The sequence below is a fragment of the Macrotis lagotis genome, chromosome 1, assembly GCF_037893015.1.
Source record: "Macrotis lagotis isolate mMagLag1 chromosome 1, bilby.v1.9.chrom.fasta, whole genome shotgun sequence".
Lineage (NCBI taxonomy): Eukaryota > Metazoa > Chordata > Mammalia > Peramelemorphia > Peramelidae > Macrotis > Macrotis lagotis.
In genome coordinates, this window is record NC_133658.1 from 318,353,281 (window position 1) to 318,374,328 (window position 21,048).

General features: G+C 39.3%; 1 protein-coding gene and 1 pseudogene across 4 annotated transcripts; both read left to right on the forward strand.

Annotated features, from left to right (window-relative positions):
• Positions 1 to 587: 587 nt before the first annotated feature.
• LOC141495510 (transforming protein RhoA pseudogene) lies at positions 588 to 1,166 on the forward strand (annotated as a pseudogene).
• A 766-nt stretch (positions 1,167 to 1,932) lies between these two features.
• PDCD5 (programmed cell death 5) lies at positions 1,933 to 19,329 on the forward strand. Of its 4 annotated transcripts, XR_012473630.1 has the most exons (9): positions 1,933 to 2,111; positions 3,628 to 3,668; positions 5,382 to 5,443; positions 6,162 to 6,253; positions 7,139 to 7,210; positions 7,815 to 7,938; positions 9,391 to 9,516; positions 14,596 to 14,788; positions 16,382 to 19,329. XR_012473630.1 is itself a non-coding variant. In XM_074211474.1 (6 exons), exons 1-6 carry the CDS (start codon positions 2,046 to 2,048, stop codon positions 7,857 to 7,859), a joined length of 378 nt encoding a protein of 125 aa, XP_074067575.1. In that variant the 5' UTR covers positions 1,933 to 2,045; the 3' UTR covers positions 7,860 to 8,016. The 4 variants fall into 4 exon arrangements, 2 of the variants coding, with proteins under 2 accessions (XP_074067575.1, XP_074067576.1); XR_012473629.1 differs by having other exon boundaries at positions 14,596 to 19,329; XM_074211474.1 differs by lacking the exons at positions 9,391 to 9,516; positions 14,596 to 14,788; positions 16,382 to 19,329 and having other exon boundaries at positions 7,815 to 8,016.
• Positions 19,330 to 21,048: the final 1,719 nt, after the last annotated feature.

Here is a 21,048-nt window from a genome sequence, read left to right on the forward strand (position 1 = left end):
AATCCAAAAGACCTGAAACTATGTCCCCCACCTTAGCACGTGTAAGCTTGACCCTTGGACAAGTCATTTGACCTCTCTCAGCCTTAGTTTTCTCACCCGTAAAATGGGAATATTCCCTAAGACGACTGTTGTGATGACAAAATGAGGTGGTGTAGGCAAAGCATTTTGCAAACCTTTATAAAATGCCTATTTTACTATATAAATGTGATTTTATTGCAATGGTTATGGACCTAATATTATTTTGGGGGTTTGGGGGGGATTATATTTTATTTATTTATTTTTTCAACTACATACAAAGATGATTTCCAACAATCATTTTTCAAAAGGTTTTGCGTTTCACATTTTCCTCCTTTCCTCCCTTTCCTCTCCCCTGTCCCTGAGACAGAAAGCATCCAGAAATGGTTAAAGGTGTACAATATATATCCGTATCAATCATGTTGTGAAAGGAGGATCAAATCAAAAAAAGGGGCGGGGAACAAAGGGGAAAAAAAACCTAACACATAAGACAACTTTTAAAAATTGAAGGTAGTCCCCTGTGGAAACTGCCTCAAGTAACCAGACAGAGGAACTGGAGAACCTCCCGAGCTATGACCGTCATCTGAAAAAAGTTGGTTGTAGTTGGTGATGGTGCATGTGGGAGGACACGCTTGCTGATTGCATTTAGCAAAGACCAATTCCCTGAAGTTTATGTGCCCAAAGTGTTTGAAAATTATGTAGCAGATATTGAAGTGGATGGAAAACAGGTGGAGCTGGCTTTGTGGGACACAGCTGGGCAATAAGATGATGATCGCCTTAGACCTCTTTCCTACCCAGATACTGATGTTATACTTATGTGTTTTTCCATCCACAGCCCTGATAGTTTAGGAAGCATCCCAGAGGAGCGGACCCCAAGGGGAAGCGCTTCTGTCCCAACGTGCCCATTATCCTGGTTGGGAATAAGAAGGATCTTCAAAATGATGAGCACAAAAGACGGGAACTGGCCGAGATGAAGCAAAAGACGGTGGAAACCTGAAGATGGTAGAGATACGGCAAATCGGATCGGTGCTTTTGGTTCAGCAAGGACCAAAGACGGCGGGGGGGGTGGGGGTGGGGTTGAAATGGCCACAAAAATCCGGGGTGGCTTGTCTTGTAAACACAGTGAAAAGCCCAAGTCCTCACTCGGTTAATTTATGAAGTGCTGTCTTCGTGTATTATTACTGGCCTTTTTCATTTATCTATAATTTTCTTTAAGAGATTTAGAATCAGAAATCATCTTGCTACCAGTCTTTAGAAGCCAACCATGATTGCTTAAAGACTGTCTAATACATGTGCGCACACCAGAGTCCCTCCGACATTACTCTGAATAACCTTCTTCGCACATGTGGCACTAATTCAAGGGAATTCTTCACTTGTTGCTTCTTTCTAGAAAGAGAAAGGGTGATCACTTTTTGTGAATTGGGCTTTAACTACTTTTATGCCTGCGGGCCCCGTTGCTGTGAGCTGCAGGGCCCTCTGGGGAATCCTAGGAGTCGCTCTTATGGGGACGGCTCCGGGGGTCTGGTTCAGCGTTTTGGAAACGGGGCCAGCAGGTCCCCATGCAGTTCTGTGGTTTCGTGTTACCTTCGGTTACTGTGTAATTCGTGCCACTTAATGTATGTTGCCAAAAATAAACCTATCTACCCCCAAAAAATTGAAAGCAGTAAACTTTGATCCGCCTTTAAACTCCACAATTTCCTTCTGGGAAGAGGGATGTTTTCCCCCCCAGCCCCTGGCTTTTAGAATTGTCATTAATCCTACTGTTGAAATGAGCCATCAGTCCGTCCGAGTCGGAGTTGTGCTAGTTCTTGCACAGGATTCGCGGGAAGCCGGGTCCTGTGCCACCGCCCCCGCGCCTCAGAGACACGCCCCCCGCCGGGCTTATTAATCGATGACTCGGCCCTCCTCCCGCCTCGCCTCGCCGGCGGCGCGCGGATGCAGTGAAGGCGTCTGGGGCGGGCGCCTGCGCAGTGCGGGAGCTCGTGCGGAGTCGAGGCGCCCGGGCCCCGGCTGCTGCGCTGCCCCCCGCCATGGCGGACGAGGACCTGGAGGCGCTGCGGAAGCAGAGGCTGGCCGAGCTGCAGGCCAAGCACGGGGTGAGCGCGGGCCCGGCCCTCCAGGGGAGGGGCGGAGCGGGCAGCGCCCCCATTGTGACCCCCGGAGCCTCCGAACGCGGAGCCCCGGCCGGGGCCCCGCTTCGGGGGAGCTACAACTCGGCGTGCGCTGCGGGCTGGCCGCGGCCTCACGGCCCGTCCAAGTAACCACCTAGTTTGCTTTACGTCTACGATATAAAACGCTTTTCCGTTATCATGGTAATTAAGAAGCAGCCGGCCCGAGCGGAGCTGGCTGTCCGCACCCGAAATGCCCGGCGCTGGGGCGGCCCAGGCTGCTGGGCCCCGGGGGCCCCGAGCGGCGGCGGCCCGAGCCCAGATAACAGCAATAACCATAAGACAGAGGATATGGAGTCAAACACCTCTATTCAATCTGATAGTGCCCCTGTGACCTTGGGTAAGTCGCTTTACCTTCTTAGCATTCAGCTTCTTCATCTCTAAAACGAGAGGGTCGGATTGTATGGCCTCAGGTCCCAGCTTTTAATACTATCCATTGTGCTGACGTCTAATTACATTTTACTTTGCAAAGACATAACTTATTTCTTAGAATAATTATTTCTAGGGGCGGCTAGGTTCAAATCCGGTCTCAGACACTCAATAATGACCTAGCTGTGTGGCCTTGGGCAAGCCACTTAACCCCGTTTGCCTTGCAAAAACCTTTAAAAAAAAAAAGAAGAATTATTTCTTAGTGATAAGACAATGAAAGACAGAGTTTTACTTTTACTTTTCTGAATCCAGAATCCAAAAGAATTTTTGTTAAGCCAATAAAAAGTAAAAGAATTCTTTATGGACTATGGCAGGAAGATATTAAATAGATATTAAAGCAGGATTTCATTATTGTACAGGAAGGGCCTAATTATTCTTTGATATTCTAATGACTGAAAATCAAATGGTAAAATTTTGTCATAAATGGTAGCCAGGCATTCTTTTTATTTATTTTTAAACACTTGCTTCATAAACAGTGTAGGAAAAGCAGGGTCTAGAACCCTAACTCTAGAGGCCAGTTAATCCAATCCCCTCATTTCGTAGTTGAAGAAATTGAAACCAAGACAGATTAAGTGACTTTCCCTGGGTAACACAGCCGGTAAGTGTCTGAAAGAGGATTCAAAACAGACTCCACATCCATTATCCCAAATTGTCTTGAAAAGGCAACCAATCATGGGGAAGCGCTGCCCTAAAGAGTTGTTTATGGCTGTGGTGTTAAACTCAGATAGAAACAAGTACCTGTAAGATACATACTGACTTCAAAAATTTTATTTTCATTTATGATTTTAAACATTTCCCAATTACATTTTAATCTAATCCAGGCCCATTAAGGAGTTTGACACCTCAGGTTTAAGGCACTGAGAGGTTAAGTAATTTGCCTGAGTCCACACAGCTGGTGCAGGACTTGAGGTCTTCCTCATTCAAGTCTAGCACTGTATCCCTTATGCCAAGCTTCCTTTTAATTCAACTTTATAGCTCTTAATTATTTTGATTGTAAAGTGGAATTTCTTTGCAGGATTCTCCTGGTGACCCAGCCCAACAAGAGGCAAAACACAGGTATGATCAAGAGCTATGAACTTTTAGTGAGCTGGGACTTTTCCTTCATTTAGCTGAAATGAAAATTTGACACTCTGTATAAACTGCCTACCACTTTCAGGGGATTTCTTGATATTTCTTTTTAAAGCCTGTTTTCTTTCAAATGAAATAACTAACTGTTCCCCATTTTCTTGCTTTTAACTAATATGTCACTTCATATCAGCAGTGAGGAGGGAGATATTTTATTTCATGTTCTGGGGAATGACTTATCTTTTCTAGGGCAGTTGGAAAGAAGCAGTGCCAGCAATTGAGTTCTGCCTCTTATCATTTTCCAAGCCCTGACTTTTTGTTACAACATTAAATATTTTACCAACCAAAGGAAAAAATGAAAAGAATACCAAATTGCGAATCAGGAGACTAGGGTTCTTCTGCCTTGGTCTGCTAATACCTAGTTCTGTCATGCTGGACAGGTTAGTACACTTCTGTGTACATTGTATTGTAAAATAAAGATTAAATCAGATTATCTAAAAGGTCTCTTCTAGCTGTCCTAAGATGCAATTAATTCTTACTCAAGAAACAGTACCAAACTCCATAAGAATTTTCCCACTCTTTATCTTATCTAATCTCACAAAGTATACATAAAAAAAATCATCCCACAATTGATGTGATTTTTTTTTTTTTACCCCCCGAAGGCCATGCTTCTCTTCAAAAATTCCCCAAAGATACAGGGAACATCTGTGTAAAATTTGAACATGATCTAAGTGTTAAAATTTTCAAAGTAATGCTATATTAGACATACAGCTAGAATTGAGCATATAATATCTACCTCTACTGTATGTTTATTTTCTTAGATAATTGTTTAATACTAAGGCAGTAGGTAACATGAGGCTATTGAAGGATATATTATCTGCTGCTAAATTTCAGGAAACTACAAGTAAGGGAAATAGTAATAAGCAAAAGAATTTTTTTAAGAAGGCCGCTTTTGGGGCAGGTTAGGTGGTACAGTGGATAGAGCACCAGCCCTGGAGTCAGGAGGACCTGAGTTCAAATCCGACCTCACACAATAATTACCTAGATGTGTGGCCTTGGGCAAGCCACTTTAACCCCACTTGCCTTGCAAAATCCTAAGGGGGAAAAAAAGCTGCCTTTTTTTGAGGTTAAGCAGAAATTCTCTCAAATCTTGCTTTATGTGATTAAAATTTTTATCACTTTAGCCTTGACCTTTATAGTACATAACTTTACCTTATTTTGTAAATCGTTTTCTATGTTTATTGCTCCTTACATCCATTCGGTAAATCTTTATCAATTCCATTTTCACAATATCTTTTGCATTCTCCTCTCTATTCTCATTGCCTAATTCAACATCCTATTACCTCTCACCTGGACAAAAGATTATTGGTCTCCCTAGTCTAAATACCCCCTTAATTTAATTTAGTAAATATTTAGTAAATTGACTCTTTACAAGGCCCTAAGCAAAAATCGAACTAGTCACATCTCTCAAATACTTTCTTTGATTCAATGACCACTCATTGTTTACTTATTGAAGTCCAAATTCCTAACTTTTGAGGTCTTCTTTCCAATCTGGCCCCAAAGCACCTTTTCACCTTCATTAGGTTCTTATGTTTTCCTAAATTTGCTGTTTTCCCATTGCTGTGCCTTTACTTGTAATATTTCTTTCATCTAGCATGCTTTTCCCTTGCATCTGCGCTTTGTCTAATTAGACTTTCTTTACAGGGAAGCAGAGATGAGAAATAATATTCTAGCTCAAGTTCTGGATCAGTCTGCACGGGCCAGGTGTAAGCATTCTTCACATTCCTTAAGAGATTTCTCTGTTGAAATAATACTGATTTTAAGTTAACAAAGGGCATCTCTACTGGTAATAAAATTACTATTGCTATCTCTAGATTAAATGTTTATTTAATCTTTAGTATATTTGAAATATACTATTACTTAGAAGAACGTGAAGGCAGTAGACTTAGTGCTAGGTACTTAAATTGGTTTTGAGAGAGAGAAAGAAAGTACCAGCTGTTTCTTATGCTTGTAGATGAGGTTTTCTGGCTTGAGTATATAGTGATTAGAGTATTAAGTTATTAACTCTTAAATCAGAATGATCAAATGAAACTTCACCTTGTAACATTATTGCCTGAAGCCTAATTTGGGCAAAAAAAAGTGACAGCTGGGGAGGATTTTATGTGAACCACTAGCCCAATGTTTCCCTTAACCAAGAAACCTAGAAAGAAAAGTTTGGTTTTTTTTTTAAATACATTCCTGTAGTTCATGATTAATGAATGCTAAAGAAGAAATTTTTTATTTACATAGAATTTATGACCAGGATAATAAATTTTGACATTTATTTGATATTAAAGAGAAGATAAGTGATAGTGTTTGTTTAGTATTGATACCTCAAAGATTGGGAATATAAATCTTGATTATACTGTGCATTTGCGTGTGTGTATGTGTGTATACACACATAAAAATATGTATATGCTGTTGTTTTGTTTCTTTTTATCTCAGTAAGTAATTTAGCACTTGTAAAGCCAGAAAAGGCTAAAGCAGTAGAGAACTACCTCATACAGATGGCAAGATACGGACAGCTGAGTGGAAAGGTGAGTACTTTGCCCTCACTTCTGTCCCTGAAACATATTCTTCAAAGATAAATCTCTGCTACGTTAGACCACAGAAGGGTATTTTATTAGGAATTTGCAAAAGAAAGGCAGGAAAAATCTCATCTGCCATCTCTTCCTTTTTAAAATGTAATTACTTGGTCTGCCTGAAATTCTTTAACTATTATGAGATTATTAGATAACATCCTTGACTTGTGAGATCCAAGGATTTTTTTTTAATTCTCTGTGTCAGTGGGTTGTAGGAGGCTAGTTGATTTCTCATAAGACAAACAGTAATGTCAAGAAGCATAATTCCTGAATGACCTTACTTAACCAAGGGTCGACCATAGAGGGTAAGGCAGTCAGCAGGTATTTCTAACTATTTACTATGATTCAGGCACTGTACTAAGTACTTTGGTTACAAAGAAAGACAAAAAACCAGTCCCTGCTCTTGAGGCTCATATTCTGAGCTATATACATAAAAACAAGAAATATATATGCTAAGTTGGATGTCATCAATAGGAGGGAAGCAGTCCAGAAAGGCTTTTTGTGGAAACCTTCATGGGTAAAATAAAAAAATCTTACCCAAAATGGTTATTTAACTGGACCATTGGTCCCTTGAAAATCTGGCATTTCACTTCCTTCTATATGCTAAGCACATTCATATGACTTTTGTTTAAGACACCCTTTAAAGGCAATAGACATGCCTGAGTCTTGACTTCAGTTATGCCTTGATTTCCAAATTCAAGAATGAGAGTCAAAGACTTTTACCATCATTGCTGTGTATCTTTTGGTTTAATAATCTTGAAAATAAAATATATCCAGCCCATAAATTACATGCATAAAGAAAAAATAAATAGTTGTTTTATTATACTTTTCTTACCCTAGGTATCAGAACCAGGGTTGATAGAAATTCTTGAAAAAGTAAGCCAGCAGACAGAAAAGAAAATAACAGTTAAGGTAAGTTTTCTTGGAATAACTTTAGATATTCTAAAAAATAAGCATCAAAACAAAAAGTCTTTACTAAGACTTAACACTGCTTATATATCAAACCCCTTTCATTAAAGTCTTCACACCACAATGAGGATTTGTAATGATTTCTAAAAACATAAAGTTTAGAATGTCTTACCAGCCAGATGATAGAATTGAGACTTTTTTCCCCCACTTAGCTAAGTGAAATGCTGCAGAGACACTCATCACTGTATGGCTGGCAATAGCAACTCATGAAATGTAGAACTGACTTAATTTTGAACTATAAGATTGAAAATAACAGTGCTAGTTTGACTATATTTGATAGAGAAGTTTTCGCTATTTTTTCCCTGGATAAATATACGGTATAATTCGTGATCAGTCAGCCAACACATCAAAAAGACCAAAACTCATATTTAAAACATTCACATCTTCATCTTGCCTGCCACTAGTAGCTTACTGTAGACAACTAATTGAGTAGTTAAATAAGGAAGAATCAAACCTTTTGCAATCAAGTTAACTAAAAAATTCTTGGTACTTAGCCTTAATTACACCTCAGGCACATTGTGACATGCTTTTACATTTTTCTCTCCAGTTCAACAGAAGAAAAGTAATGGATTCTGATGAAGATGAATATTAAATCTAATGTTTAAAGACTCAAATTTGAAAAATTTCTAGGAAAAGATAATACTTGGCAAAAGTGAAGATCTGACTAAATGGTAATTTTGCTTTCTGTATACATTTTGAGAAAGAGGGGCAAATAAAAAGGACTTGTTTATGTAAAATAAAAAATTTGGACAATGTTTTTTTTAATAATATCACAAGAGATTGGTTTTGGAAGCTTATCTTTATGAGAATAGTTCTTCCTGCCTACCAGTGCTTTCAAGAATCTTCAAGAATCTTCAGAAGCGTATGTTCTTTAAAATTGTAAACACTATTCATGACCTTTAACTGGGTCATTAAATGGCAGTTACACATTTTTAGTAAGAAATAACATTAAAGCCACCAGTAGGCCATGACCTTCAACATTGTGGGAATCAAAAGCAATATATTTAAATCTGAATGGACTATGAAACACATGATGCTTGATAGACAATGTTTCTGAAAGCAATTAAGCTTTGCATGTTCAAAGCAAACTTTCCCATTTTTTTTCTTGCAAGTAACTAATATTGAAAATATGTACATGTAGATATATATAAAATGTATATATTTAACAGTGATGTTTAGTGCCACTATTAATACCTACATAAAAAAAATTCCTATTAGCTGGGCTTAAATTGCTGTTCCATTTCTCCACATACATAAAGTCTCACCATAGCCGTTAAATTAAAGGATCATTATATAGTTACCTAAATTGTGCAAATTAAGATTTAGATGTTAAGACGATTGAAATCTGGTTGTGACCTATATTGCTAGTTAATAACTGGACATTTTATGAAGAAAAGAAAGCCTTGAGTTAAGATTATCTTTGTTCATGGTAAAATTGAGGAGTTCAAAGCATATCCTAGTGCATCATGATCAAGATCATCATCATCTTTCCCTATTCCCTGCACTAGGTTACAGCTAATCTTAGTTGTGACTGAGTTTAATGTAACCATCTTATCAACAAGAAAATTTTTTGGTATACAGTTTCAAATGTTATGTCTCTTTTCCTGCATAGACTGACCCCATGTAAATGATTAGTGATTCTGGGCTGAACCAGCTGAATTCATTTGACTAAAAGCCCACTGTGAGCCAGCAACAGAAAAGAAATTTTGACACATCTTAACTTCCCTGATACACAAAAAACACAATGAAACTTACTGAAATGAATTATAGGTCTGGGGCCTTTTCAAGGGTAGGGACTGTTTCATTTTTGTCTTTTTATCCCAGAGTGCCAGACATAGCAGTATAAGCATTTATATGTATATTATAACTTGTTAAGAATTTCATTGAAGGGCCTGGTGCAATCATGCAGCAAATACAGTGACGGACCCCATTAGATGCACAGCAGAATACATAGGGTAGTAAGATGTTCAAAGTGAGAATAGAATAAATACAATTAAGAAAGTACGTTGACTTATGTCAAATCTCAAACAAAAACCTCAGTATGAAGCCTTCTTTACTCCTCATTTACAGGGAAATACCAAAAAAGCTGTTTTCAGTGAGTTTGTACATGCCCTCTTTTGCAGGATAACCACTTTACCTTGGTGGCAATCAACTGTGACTTTGTTGACAATCTTTAAACAATCTACTGCCCCCTGAAGAAAATTTAAGAATGACAGTGATTTATATAAGGATTACTGAGGACCTTGAAGGTAACATGGTGGGAGACCAGTTTTGAGGGTTTAAATAAAATTAATTAACTTCAGTTGTTTATCCTCCTTGAATACTGACCTAATAGTTGGTTTTCATGTAAGCCCTACTATAAGTCAAAATAACAAAGCCAAATCACATTTCTTCTGTAATAGACTACCAAAATTAGGCTAATTATTAGGAAATTATTATAGATTGAAAGAATTGACTTCTCTAAGCTGTTCAAAGAAATTTAAAATAAAATCATTCACATGTCAATCAAAAAAAGTTCAAATTGTAGCTACTTTTTGTAGAATTCACCATTCATCTTATCTGTTAAGATCCTACCATCTGGGTGGCGAGGTGGTGCAGTGGATAGAGCACTGGCCCTGGAGTCAGGAGTACTTGAGTTCAAATCTGGCCTCAGACGCTTAATAATTACCTTGCTGTATAGCCTTGGGCAAGCCCCATTGCCTTGCAAAAACATAAAAAAATAAAAATAAAAAAGATCCTACCATGTGCTCACCATCATCTAAAACTTGATACCAGCACAATTTCAAACTCATGGACTTTTGGATGAGTTTGAGATATGACTCTCCTGCTGCCAAGTTCTGAAGAAATTCAGTTGCTCTGCACTCTACCCTTATAAGTCACATGGAGTTAGTAAGCAGTGTCCCAACTTTCAGACAAGATCATCGTGCATAGCAGCCCCGAGCAGCTTTATACAATCTCGGATCATGAGGGTGGCTCAAATCCAAAATGTATTTGTAACTTGAAAGGAATTATCTGTCAGTAAAACAAATGATTAAATTCCCTCAATTCAGTGAGCATTTATGAAACTGGGTAATAAACTTGGTTCTGATGCTGAGAATACATACATACAAGACAATTATTTTTTAAAGAGCTGATGTCCTGGGGGCCTCACATAAGATGTATTCAAAATAAATAGAGTATGGAAGGGAGGGGAAGAATCGGGAGAGCCTTCTTGCTGGAGGTGGCCTTTGAAGGAAGCCAGGAGTTTGAAGAGGGAAAAGTGAGAAGGGACAGCCTGTTGCAGGAGCAGAAAAACAGGAGATGGGCTTTGATACATGGAAAATAACAAGCAGACCAGCTTAATCATAAAGGCATGTGTATAAATAGCTTATGAGGTTTGGAACCAGATTATGAAGTGCTTTAAATGCCAGAAAAAGGAGTTCCTACTTTATACCAAAGGCAATCTTTTCAAGTAGTAGAATAACATGGTCAGGCCTACACTTTAGGAAAATCAGTATGGTAGCTGAATTGGAAAAGGAGATCCAGGGAGACCAATTAAAAAGCTATTAAAATAGTCCATATGAGAGGTGGTAAGGTGAAATAGGGAGATTATGGTGTTGGTGCAGATAAGAGGTGGAGATGAGAGAAGGTTGAAGATGACATTTGAGTCATGAATCTTGGCTACTAGAGAATGATGCTGCCCTCAAAATTGGGAATGTGGGAAAAAAGACCATGAGTTTAGCTTGCTCTGGGGACCTCTAGATGGAGATGTCCAGTAGATTATTAGAAATAGGGCAACTAAAGCTCAGAAGAGAAGACCTACATATGTAGGTGCCCATATTGAGCATTAGTTCTAGGATCAGCAAGGCTTTTCAAATTTTTTTGGTTTTGTTTTTTTTTTTTAAACCAAGGTAGAGGGCAGCTAGGTGGCACAGTGGATAGAGCACCAGCCCTGGAGTCAGGAGTACCTGAGTTCAAATCTGGCCTCAGACACTTAATAATTACCCAGCTGTGTGGCCTTGGGCAAGCCACTTAACCCCATTTGCCTTGCAAAAGAAAAAAAAAACAGGGTAGAGATCTAAGTAGGAAAAAGAAAACTGGCATAAATTTAAAAAAAAGACTCATATACACTCCTGATTTAAAAAATAAAACAATAGGGACACTGGATCCCTGGATTCAAGAAAATAAACAGGACAGGGATTGAACCTGGAATTGACTAGGCAAGAAGGACCTGTAAAGGACTATTTGAAACTTATTAGAAATAATAAACAATTTTTAAAAATATATTATTTTGGTCAGATAATTAGAACAAATATAAAAAGAGTTGGGAGTGGCTAGTATATTGAAAGCGCTTTAAGGTTAGCAAAACTCTTTACATTCATTAATGGTCACTTCAACCCTGGGAGGGTTGGTACTATTATTCTCATTTTACAGGCAAGGGAACAGGTTTGAATGACTTGCCTGGGATCACACAGCTGCAGGTGACCAGGTGAGACTCCTGGAAAAATCTAGGGCTTTCTATACTGTTTTTCCCTGCTGCCTCAATTGAAGCAAGAAGGTAAAAAGTATGGTTTTTATTTCATTTGAGACCTTCCACTTCCTCATTTCTCAATCTCAGTATTCTTCAAACATCTGTTCATGACCCTAGTCTTTCTCTCTTTCTCTCTCTCTTTCTCTCTCTCTCTCTCTCTCTCTCTCTCTCTCTCTCTCTCTCTCTCTCCCTCCCTCCCATGCCTGTCACCTCTACAGATCTCTCTTTCATGCTCCCTCTCCCAATCTCTTCCTTCAGTCTTTTACCAGATCCTGTCATTTCTACCTCAGCAATGAGAAGAGCACTGAATTCATAATCAAATGCCTTGGGATCAAGGCCCTGCTCTGCTCCTTCATACCAATGAGACCTTGAGTTGAGCCACCCTACTTCTCGGTGCCTTATTTTTTCATCTGTAAAAGGAGAGGATGGGACTAAATGAGCCTTAATATTCCCCAACTCTAAAACTATGATTCGTGTCTTTCTTCATCTTGGCTTCCCCCAAAATAACAGCCTTGATTACTGCCCCATTACAGATACAATAAACTCCACCTCTACTTTCTCCTCACCCTCTTCCCACTACTGCTTCTAAACTCAACCATAAACACAATCTGGTCCTCTCCTCAGTCTCCACTGGTTTCTTGCCACCACAGAGGTTAAACACCACAGTCACCTGCCACGTTATCTTTTTTTTTAGGGTTTGTTTTTTTTTTGCGAAGCAAATGGGGTTAAGTGGCTTGCCCAAGGCCACACAGCTAGATAATTATCAAGTGTCTGAGACCGGATTTGAACCCAGGTACTCCTGACTCCAAGGCCGGTACTTTATCCACTACGCTACCTAGACACCCCTTCTGCTATGTTATCTTCTAGCTAATGCTATTCCTGTTCCCCAGTACACTACACAGTAAAATTTCCTAACTCCTTAAATAAACCCTACATTCTCTTGTCTTCATGCCTTCTTTCTTTAGTACCTTTAGAATTTTTTTTTTGATTCATGTATTGGACAAATATTTCCTACACAAAGAACACTAACACAAAACAACCACAAGCACACACATTGGGAAAAAAGACTTAAATAAAAGCAACCTCTGCTAGAAAGTTAACATTTAAAAACCATGTAAACATGAAGCAGTTTTTTACTTCAGCTCTGTACTTTCTTATTCTTCAGGGGCTTATCCTCCATCTGATAATCATCTCCAAGAGTAATGAAAAAGTTGTAGGGACTCCTCCCCTTGCCAGTCAGCCCTAACCAAAGAACTCAGGACCACCAAACCTCTCAAACTTGCATAGTGGTTCTTAAAGCTGATTATTCACTCAAATTTAGGAAAGATTAAATATAGAAATGGCATCACAAAGCCCTGATTCAGGCTTGCCTAAGCAGGAAATGAGACTTAGCTTCCATAAGTTCAGGGCTGTCACTTTTTCAGAGATCTGAGGGAGAGAGATGGGCAGTCCCTCCCCTCATCCTTTGGGGAAAGCTACTTGTCACCCAGGGAGTCCAGGGAAGATGGTTGTATTTCTGTAAGTGCAACTAAAATACCTCCTCCATAAAACCTTCCCCAATTACCTGTTGGCAGAGATCCCCCCCATCCCACATAGAATCATAATGTAAATTCTAGGGGGGTGTGTGTGAGGGTGTTACCTTCCCAAGTAAACTGTAAGCTCAATGAGGGTAGAAACCATGTCTTATCTAAACTTAGGTATCTCCTACAATGTCTAACTCTTCACTCAGTAAGTATTTACTATTGATTAAATAAATCAAGTGAATATATGTGAAAATAAAGGATTTTCCATTTGGTAAAGATTCCTCTTTGGCTGATGTGTATGACATAATTCTTAAATATCTTGCAGCCAAAGGAAATGACTAGCATACTAAATCTTTATTTGTTATCTGAGACAAAGAAGACTTCTAACAGTCCCAAGATCCCTTTCTTCTTACTTGAAAATAGTTCCACCTTCTCAGCCCAGTCCCGAATCTAGGATCAGACAAAACACTGGATCCTGGTGAAAACTGCACCCACCTTCACTAGGACTTAGGCTGCAGTTCCTGCTTTTATTGTTTCTTTGATATAACTGGTACAAGCCCATGTCAAGTCATTCAATCTCCATGTAATAAAATAGGTAATCTTTATACAGCTCTAAGAATCAATAATAAATAGCTTTAGATTTTATATAAAGAAATTACTGGGGTGGCTAGGTGGCATAGTGGATAAAGCACCAGCCTTGGAGTCAGGAGTACCTGGGTTCAAATCTGGTGTGTGACCTTGGGCAAGCCACTTAACCCCATTTGCCTTGCAAAAACCTAAAAAAAAAACAATTACTGAATAATGAAGTCGTGAGAATCCATCTCAGATGGGATTGAAAAGTTCCCCTTTGTTCCTCAAGAATGATTACCACAAATCTTTCAACAGTAATTATAGCTAGCACTTACGTGGTGCTTACTATGAGCCAAGCACTGGACTGTGATCACAACAACCCTGGCAGGTAGGTGTTATTAGGGCCTCTATTTTATAGTTGAGGAAACTGAGGCAGACTTGCCCAGGATCACAAGTTTGTAAATGTCTGAGGCCTGATTTGAACTTGGGTCTTCTTGACTTCAGGCCTGGTACTCCATCCACTGTGCCCCCTAGCTTTACTTAGCGGTCCACTTTCAGAACAGTTAACAGAATTAGCAGATAAGTAGTTTTGCTACTCTAAAGTGGTACCTCTGAAATGACAGAACTGGATACTCCCTAAACCAAGTGAGGATTTTGCAATAAATTGTAGAAAAGCTGCTATTTGTTTCTACCTCTACCAAGTAACCTCTTTTACTTCCCTACAGGAGAAAGTAAAATGACTGAGGGAACATTTCTGTTCTCCAAATTGAGTGAAGTGTTTCATGAAATAATGGTAGAAATGCTTCGAAGAGAAAACAAAACTAGAGAGGAATCTTCATTTATTGCAATGAAGGGTGCTGAGAATATGTCACAGCATGAAAAGGAAGGGGGAAGGCCACTCAACACTTAAAATTAAGAGTTAAGTTCCTTCATTCAATATAACTGGATAATCTCTGGAAGAAATAGCATCTTGGACTCTTAAGAAATGATGATGCAATTCCACAAATAACTTCAAATAAGAAATGTTTGTCCTTGAAGAGTATCATGAGATCAGGAGGTGATACTATGGTATGCAAGTGAATTGGATGAAAGAGGATGCTGTGCAAAGTCACAAGCCTCACTTTTCTCCTGTGCCAGAAAAGATAAAAGTATTTGATAATTCCACTTTTTCAAACTGATAAACCCATCTGCTATCATCCCAAGTAGGGATCAGAGTGTGTGTGATAGAGAGTATTTTGAGGCTTACCAAGCCATGAGTACTACTACTGACAATTCATGTGGAGGATAAACATGCTTCCAAAAGGAACCTTGAAATCATTGCTTAAAGCTACAAAATGCTGGCCAAAAATCTGAAGGCCATAAGGATCTAGGGAATATTTTCATTATCTGCCATTTGACAGAGACAGATTTGGAAACATGAAAGCTGCCTAGGAAGATGATGTCTGAGTGCAGGATTTGGTTTTCTAGGATGTCCACAACTTAACATGTAGGCATAAGAGGCTTTTGATCTGCAATAGAGTGTACTTTAGTGTTGTTAAAAACCTCTTCCTAGAGTCTAACAACAGTGGTTTAAAATTCTAGAGAAAGCAAAGAGGAAAACTTAATAGATCTGACAAGTCAGATTAAAAACAGGAAAACCAGTAACAGGGGAGACTCGCTTTAGTGGTTGTTCTTCATCCCAAAATGACCTCACTAAATTGAGGCTAAGGTACAGTGTATCCAACTGTGGATCAGAATAATACATGTGGGAAGGTTCTACCACAGGTCAGACACAAACAATGCACATGAATATTTGGAGTGGAGATGTCTCTACATGTGCATCTCACATTTCTTTTGAGCTAGTAGAATCCTGCTTTGCTCATAGAACACTGGGTCTTCTTTGATGTAGGCAAGGTATACTGAGTGATCGTATGTCAGCGTCTCCACTCTCACCATCACTCCCAAAGTTCTGCAGAGAGGCTTTGAGAGCGTGCTTATATCCCTTCTGACTTACATGAGTGCCTGCTCTGAATGAGTTCTCCATAAAGTCTTTAAACAAACATTTGGCATTGGAACAACGGAGTCAGCCCATCAGAGTTGCCCTTTCTGCTATAGAGCTTGAATGTCAGTTCAGCTCAAGAAAAGACCTTTCATAGGTTAAAATTCTACAAGGAAAGTTTTCAATTCAGTAAGTACTCAAATTCTGAAGACCCAAATAGAAATTGTTCTAATGAGGAAAAAAAAAAGAGGAGGGTTACATCGAATGGTGTAATTGGAGAGGTAAACAATTCAAACGTAGAAGATAAATGTCAAATGTGTAAAAGATGGAAGCAGGGTAATAAAGAAAGAATGAATTCAAATTGTGTAGTACAGTCCTGTCATACATGTTAAGGACAACAAAAGAAGGTATTAACTATATTGGGGGCAAGAAAGAGATTAAAGAAAGAACAAAACTGCTGTTCTGGGTAGATGGGATAAACAGCAGTGAAAAGGTTGAAGGGTTTAATTATTCTGCTTTTGTTTCTCTTCAAGGACTTCATTCCAAGGACAATGATGATCTTTCTTCAAACTAGGAAGGAAAAACAAACTGGTTAGGGCGTAAAAACCCAACATAAGTGAAAAAAATGGTAGAAGTGCATATAGCTATAAATCACAAACAATGAACACACTGATGAATGTGATTGCAGAGCTGCTGTGAGTATTCTTTAATCTAGAAGAATGGAGGAGGTGCCAGATCTCCAGTGCAAATGTTACCTTGATTTTTCAAAATGGAGGAGGTAGAATTTCCAAACCATAGATGAGTGAGCTTGACTTTCTATTAAACCTATCCATAAAGTCTGCTGACAACCGATAGCCTCTACTCTGGATTTGCCCCTTCTTTTCTCTATCATCATCTATACCCTTATTCTTCTATACCTTTAATCATGTTTTCCTGTTTTTTAATCTGACTCATCAGATCTATTATCATCTATACCCTTATTAGACCGCACTAACCAATTCTTGACATCTCCCACCTGACATGAGAGATGAGAAACCAATAAGACATTCCAATGTAAAAACCTATCCTCTGACTATAAAACAGATAAGCCTTCCTGGAAGACAAAGGACCCAAGCACATCAATATCAAACCTGGGGAAGCCCCACATTCTTAACTTAATTGGGCCAAGCCCAGTCTAACTTGAGATACTAAGTGGCCAGGGTTGATCCCATAATGTACAGAGATCTATGTGGTAGTGAGGAGGAGAGGTACAATAAAGGATATAAACAGAGAAGTTGTAGGATTCACCAGCAGGTATGTTTTTTTAGATCATTAGGAAGAGGAAGGGAGTCAATGACATTTTAAGAGATTGTCACTGCCTTCTCTTTTCTTTACAGCAGTATCCTCATTGTATAACTGTTCTGTTACTGTTCACTCTACATCAATTCATACACGTCTTCTTTGTTGTTTTTGAAACCATCCCTTCATCATTTCTTAGAATAGTATTCCATCCCATTTATATGCCATAACTTAATTTAGGAATTCCCCAATCAATGCATGCTCTTTCAGATTTCTATTCTTTGCCAAATCAAGAAGTTATAAATATCTTTATACATCCCTATATTTTGTTTTGCTTGGGAGTAATCCTTCCCTCAATCAGCTTTACCTCTAATTCCCCCTTTTCTTTTCTCCCATTTAGTGAAATGTATTTCTGTATCCAAATGTGTGTGTGTGTGTGTGTGTGTGTGTATATATCCCCTCCCTTCTTTAACCAGTTCAAATTTAAATAAGGTCCTAGCTTCAACTGCTTATTATATACTCAGATTATATAAGGTTATTTTCCTTAAACTTCCTTTCTGTTTCCCCCTCCCCAGCATACTTCTCTTAATCTCCCTTTCCACCATTCAAGGTCAAAATATAAAAATCACTCCCAGGCCTTCTGTTCAATTCAACTACTTCTATGAATCCTGATAATGATAAGAGTTCAGAGAGTCATATCACTTACCCCATATTATAATGTAAGCTATATATCCTTGTGTAATCCTTTATCATTGTTCATTCATATTTGTCTTTTTACATATCTCATAAATCTTCAAGTTTACACAGCTGCACAGCTCTGGATTTTTTAATAGGAATGCTTGGAAGTCCTCTGTTTTATTAAAGGCCTATTTTTTTCCCTTGCAGAATTATACTCAGTTTTGGAATAGCTCATTCTTGGCTTTAACCCAATATCCTTTGCCTTCTAGAACATTTTCCAAAGTGCTCTTCTTGGAAAGGAGATCTACTTCTTTATAATAGTGGCTGCTAAATCATGTGTGATCTTAACTGCAGCTGCTTGGAACTTGAATTCTTAATTTCGGGCTACCTGCATTATTTCTCTTTGACCTACCTAGATGCTCTGGATTTGGTTACATCATACCTGTGAATCTTCCTTTGAAGGTTTCTTTAATGAGGTGGGTTCTTTCTATTTCAAATTTACCCCCTGGTTCCAAGAGAGCTGGGTGGTTTTCTCTTGTTTTTAGGACACCATGCTAACCATAGATTTCTCTAAGGGTTCTGTCCTAACCCTTTCCTCTTGGTCCCACTAGACTACTCTACTTGGTGATCTCATCAGCTCCTATGGATTTAATTACCATCTCTATGCTGATGATCCTCAAATCTGTCTTTCCTGCCCCCACTCTCTGCAGACCTCCAATCTCACTTCCCCAGCTACCTTTCAGACATCTCAAACTAGATGCTCAGTACACATCTTAAATTATGTCCAAAAATGGAACTTATCTTTCCCCCAAAACCTACCACTCCTACATTCCCTCTTACTTAACAGGACACCACCATCTTCCCAGGCAATGGAGGAGTCATCCTGGGTTCTTCACTATCTCTTACCACCACCTCTCTCACACACACACACAAAACAGCTAAACTGTTATCAAGGCAACATCCTCAACTATAAGTCCTTCTCTTCTCTGACACTGCCACCATTCTGGTTTGGAGCTTCATCACCCCCTAAGGGTGGGTCTGCCTGTCCCAAGTCTCTCCCCACTCTAATCCAGTCTCCATTCATTCACTTTGTGTTTTTCTCTTGAGGCTTTTCTTGTAGATATTGTGCAGTCATTTTCTTCTTCTCAGTTTGTATCTTAAGCATTTATGAGCTCTTGATGGTGAGACCCTTTTTTATTCTGTTTGCTCACTCTTTTTTCTGATTTTGCATTAAGGTCAAGCACTGCATGTTTCTGGATAGTATTTCTGGGCTAGTCCAGTAGCTGCTTTTGGGTGATATTATTCATGAATCTCAATGAGGACAGCTCAGGCTGGGGACTTGAAGCTTTCAATCTGTTCACTGGTCCCTTAGTCTTGACTTTACAAGTTCCTGACCTAGATTTGGGTCTGAGCCACTGCAGACTCTTTCTGGGTACACTCCTTTTCAATCAGCTGGGAAGCTCTGCTAGTTCATAGGGACACAACTGTAGTTTTGTTTTTTTTTTTAGGTTTTTAGCAAGGCAAATGGGGTTAAGTGGCTTGCCCAAGGCCACACAGCTAGGTAATTATTAAGTGTCTGAGACCGGATTTGAACCCAGGTACTCCTGACTCCAAGGCCGGTGCTTTATCCACTACGCCACCTAGCCGCCCCTGTAGTTTTTCTTTCACAAGCTTAAGATTATGTTAAATATGGAACCAAGAACCCTTACTCCATTCCAAGGGGTCCAAACCACACTGCTGTTACTTGTTCCTGAATTTCCTTCTTGCTTGGTCTACAGGCTAAGGCTTGAGATCCAATTTACCCCCAAATGTCACCCCTAGGCACAGGTCCCTTCCTCTGTCCAGAGTTTCTGTGACCTAGAACTGGGGGGGGGGGGGGGGGGAGCTGCCAGTCAGCACCTGTTACTGTATCCTGAATGAAACTACAAGATATGGGTCTGGGGCTCTTTGTCACAGTCTCTGGGTACATTTTGCAGAATGCAACCCCAGGTTCAGTGTCCACAGACTTTCCCATCTTCCAGTGAAAACGAGCAGAGAAAGTGACTTATTGTAATATTTTTTCTTGGATTTCCTACTCAGGATTTAATCTGATACATATTCTGGATCTGTTTGGAAGCATTTTGGTGGAATGTACAGTCCTTTCACATCCATTATCTTTTCTCTGCTTTTTGCAGTAGTCTTCTGATGGGGCAAAGCAACCCTCTTTGATTGCAGGTCGCACCACATCACCCTCCTACATGTTAAACTCCAGTGTTTCAATTACCTCTAAAAGATCAAATATAAACTCCTAATGGGCTTTTAAAGTGCTTTACAGGAGCGTCTAGGCGGCGTAGTGGATAAAGCACTGGCCTTGGAGTCAGGAGTACCTGGGTTCAAATCCGGTCTCAGACACTTAATAATTACCTAGCTGTGTGGCCTTGGGCAAGCCACTTAACCCCATTCGCCTTGCAAAAATAAATAGATAGATAGATAGATAGATAGATAGATAGATAGATAGATAGATAGATAAAGTGCTTTACAACTTGGCCCCTTCTTTCCAATCTTCATAGGTTCTAAGATTTAGTGACACTGACCTCTCTGCATTTTCATTACTTCCCCCCCATCCCTGGAATTCTCTCCCTCTTCATCTCTACCTTATAGAATTCTCAGCTAAAATCTTTTGCAAGAAACCTTACCTTTAATGCTGATGCCTTCCTTCTATTGATTATTGCCAATTTATCCTTTAAATATCTAGTCTATACATCATTGTTTATTATATTGTATCCCCATTTAGATTGTAGGCTCCTTAAGGGCAATTTTTGTCTTACTTGTATCGCCAATGCTTAGTACAGCACCTCACATGTAGTAAGTAAACCCTTCAAAAATTTTTTTTAACTTAATCTAAGATCAAGAGCCCCTGCTAAACGTGGAATTAGTAATAGTTTGGGCTAAGATAGCTATAGCACAATGCTATCAAAAAGGTGAAGATCAAAAATTCAGCCCACACCCTGCCCTCCAGATCATCTTGTGACTATAGCAGGAACACCTCAGCTGGATCTGTACCCCTTTGCTGACTCAGGGCTCCACTGCAATGTCTGGTGGGGGAAAGCAAGAAGTTTGAATGAGGTGACCTAGAGACCATAACGACCACCTCCCCTATGAAGGCTCAGAGGACCATGGGATCTGCCCTCCAGATCACATGGTACCCATCATCAGTCCTTGTGGAGACGTGACCTTAACTTCAGCTTCACCCAGTGGGCAAGAA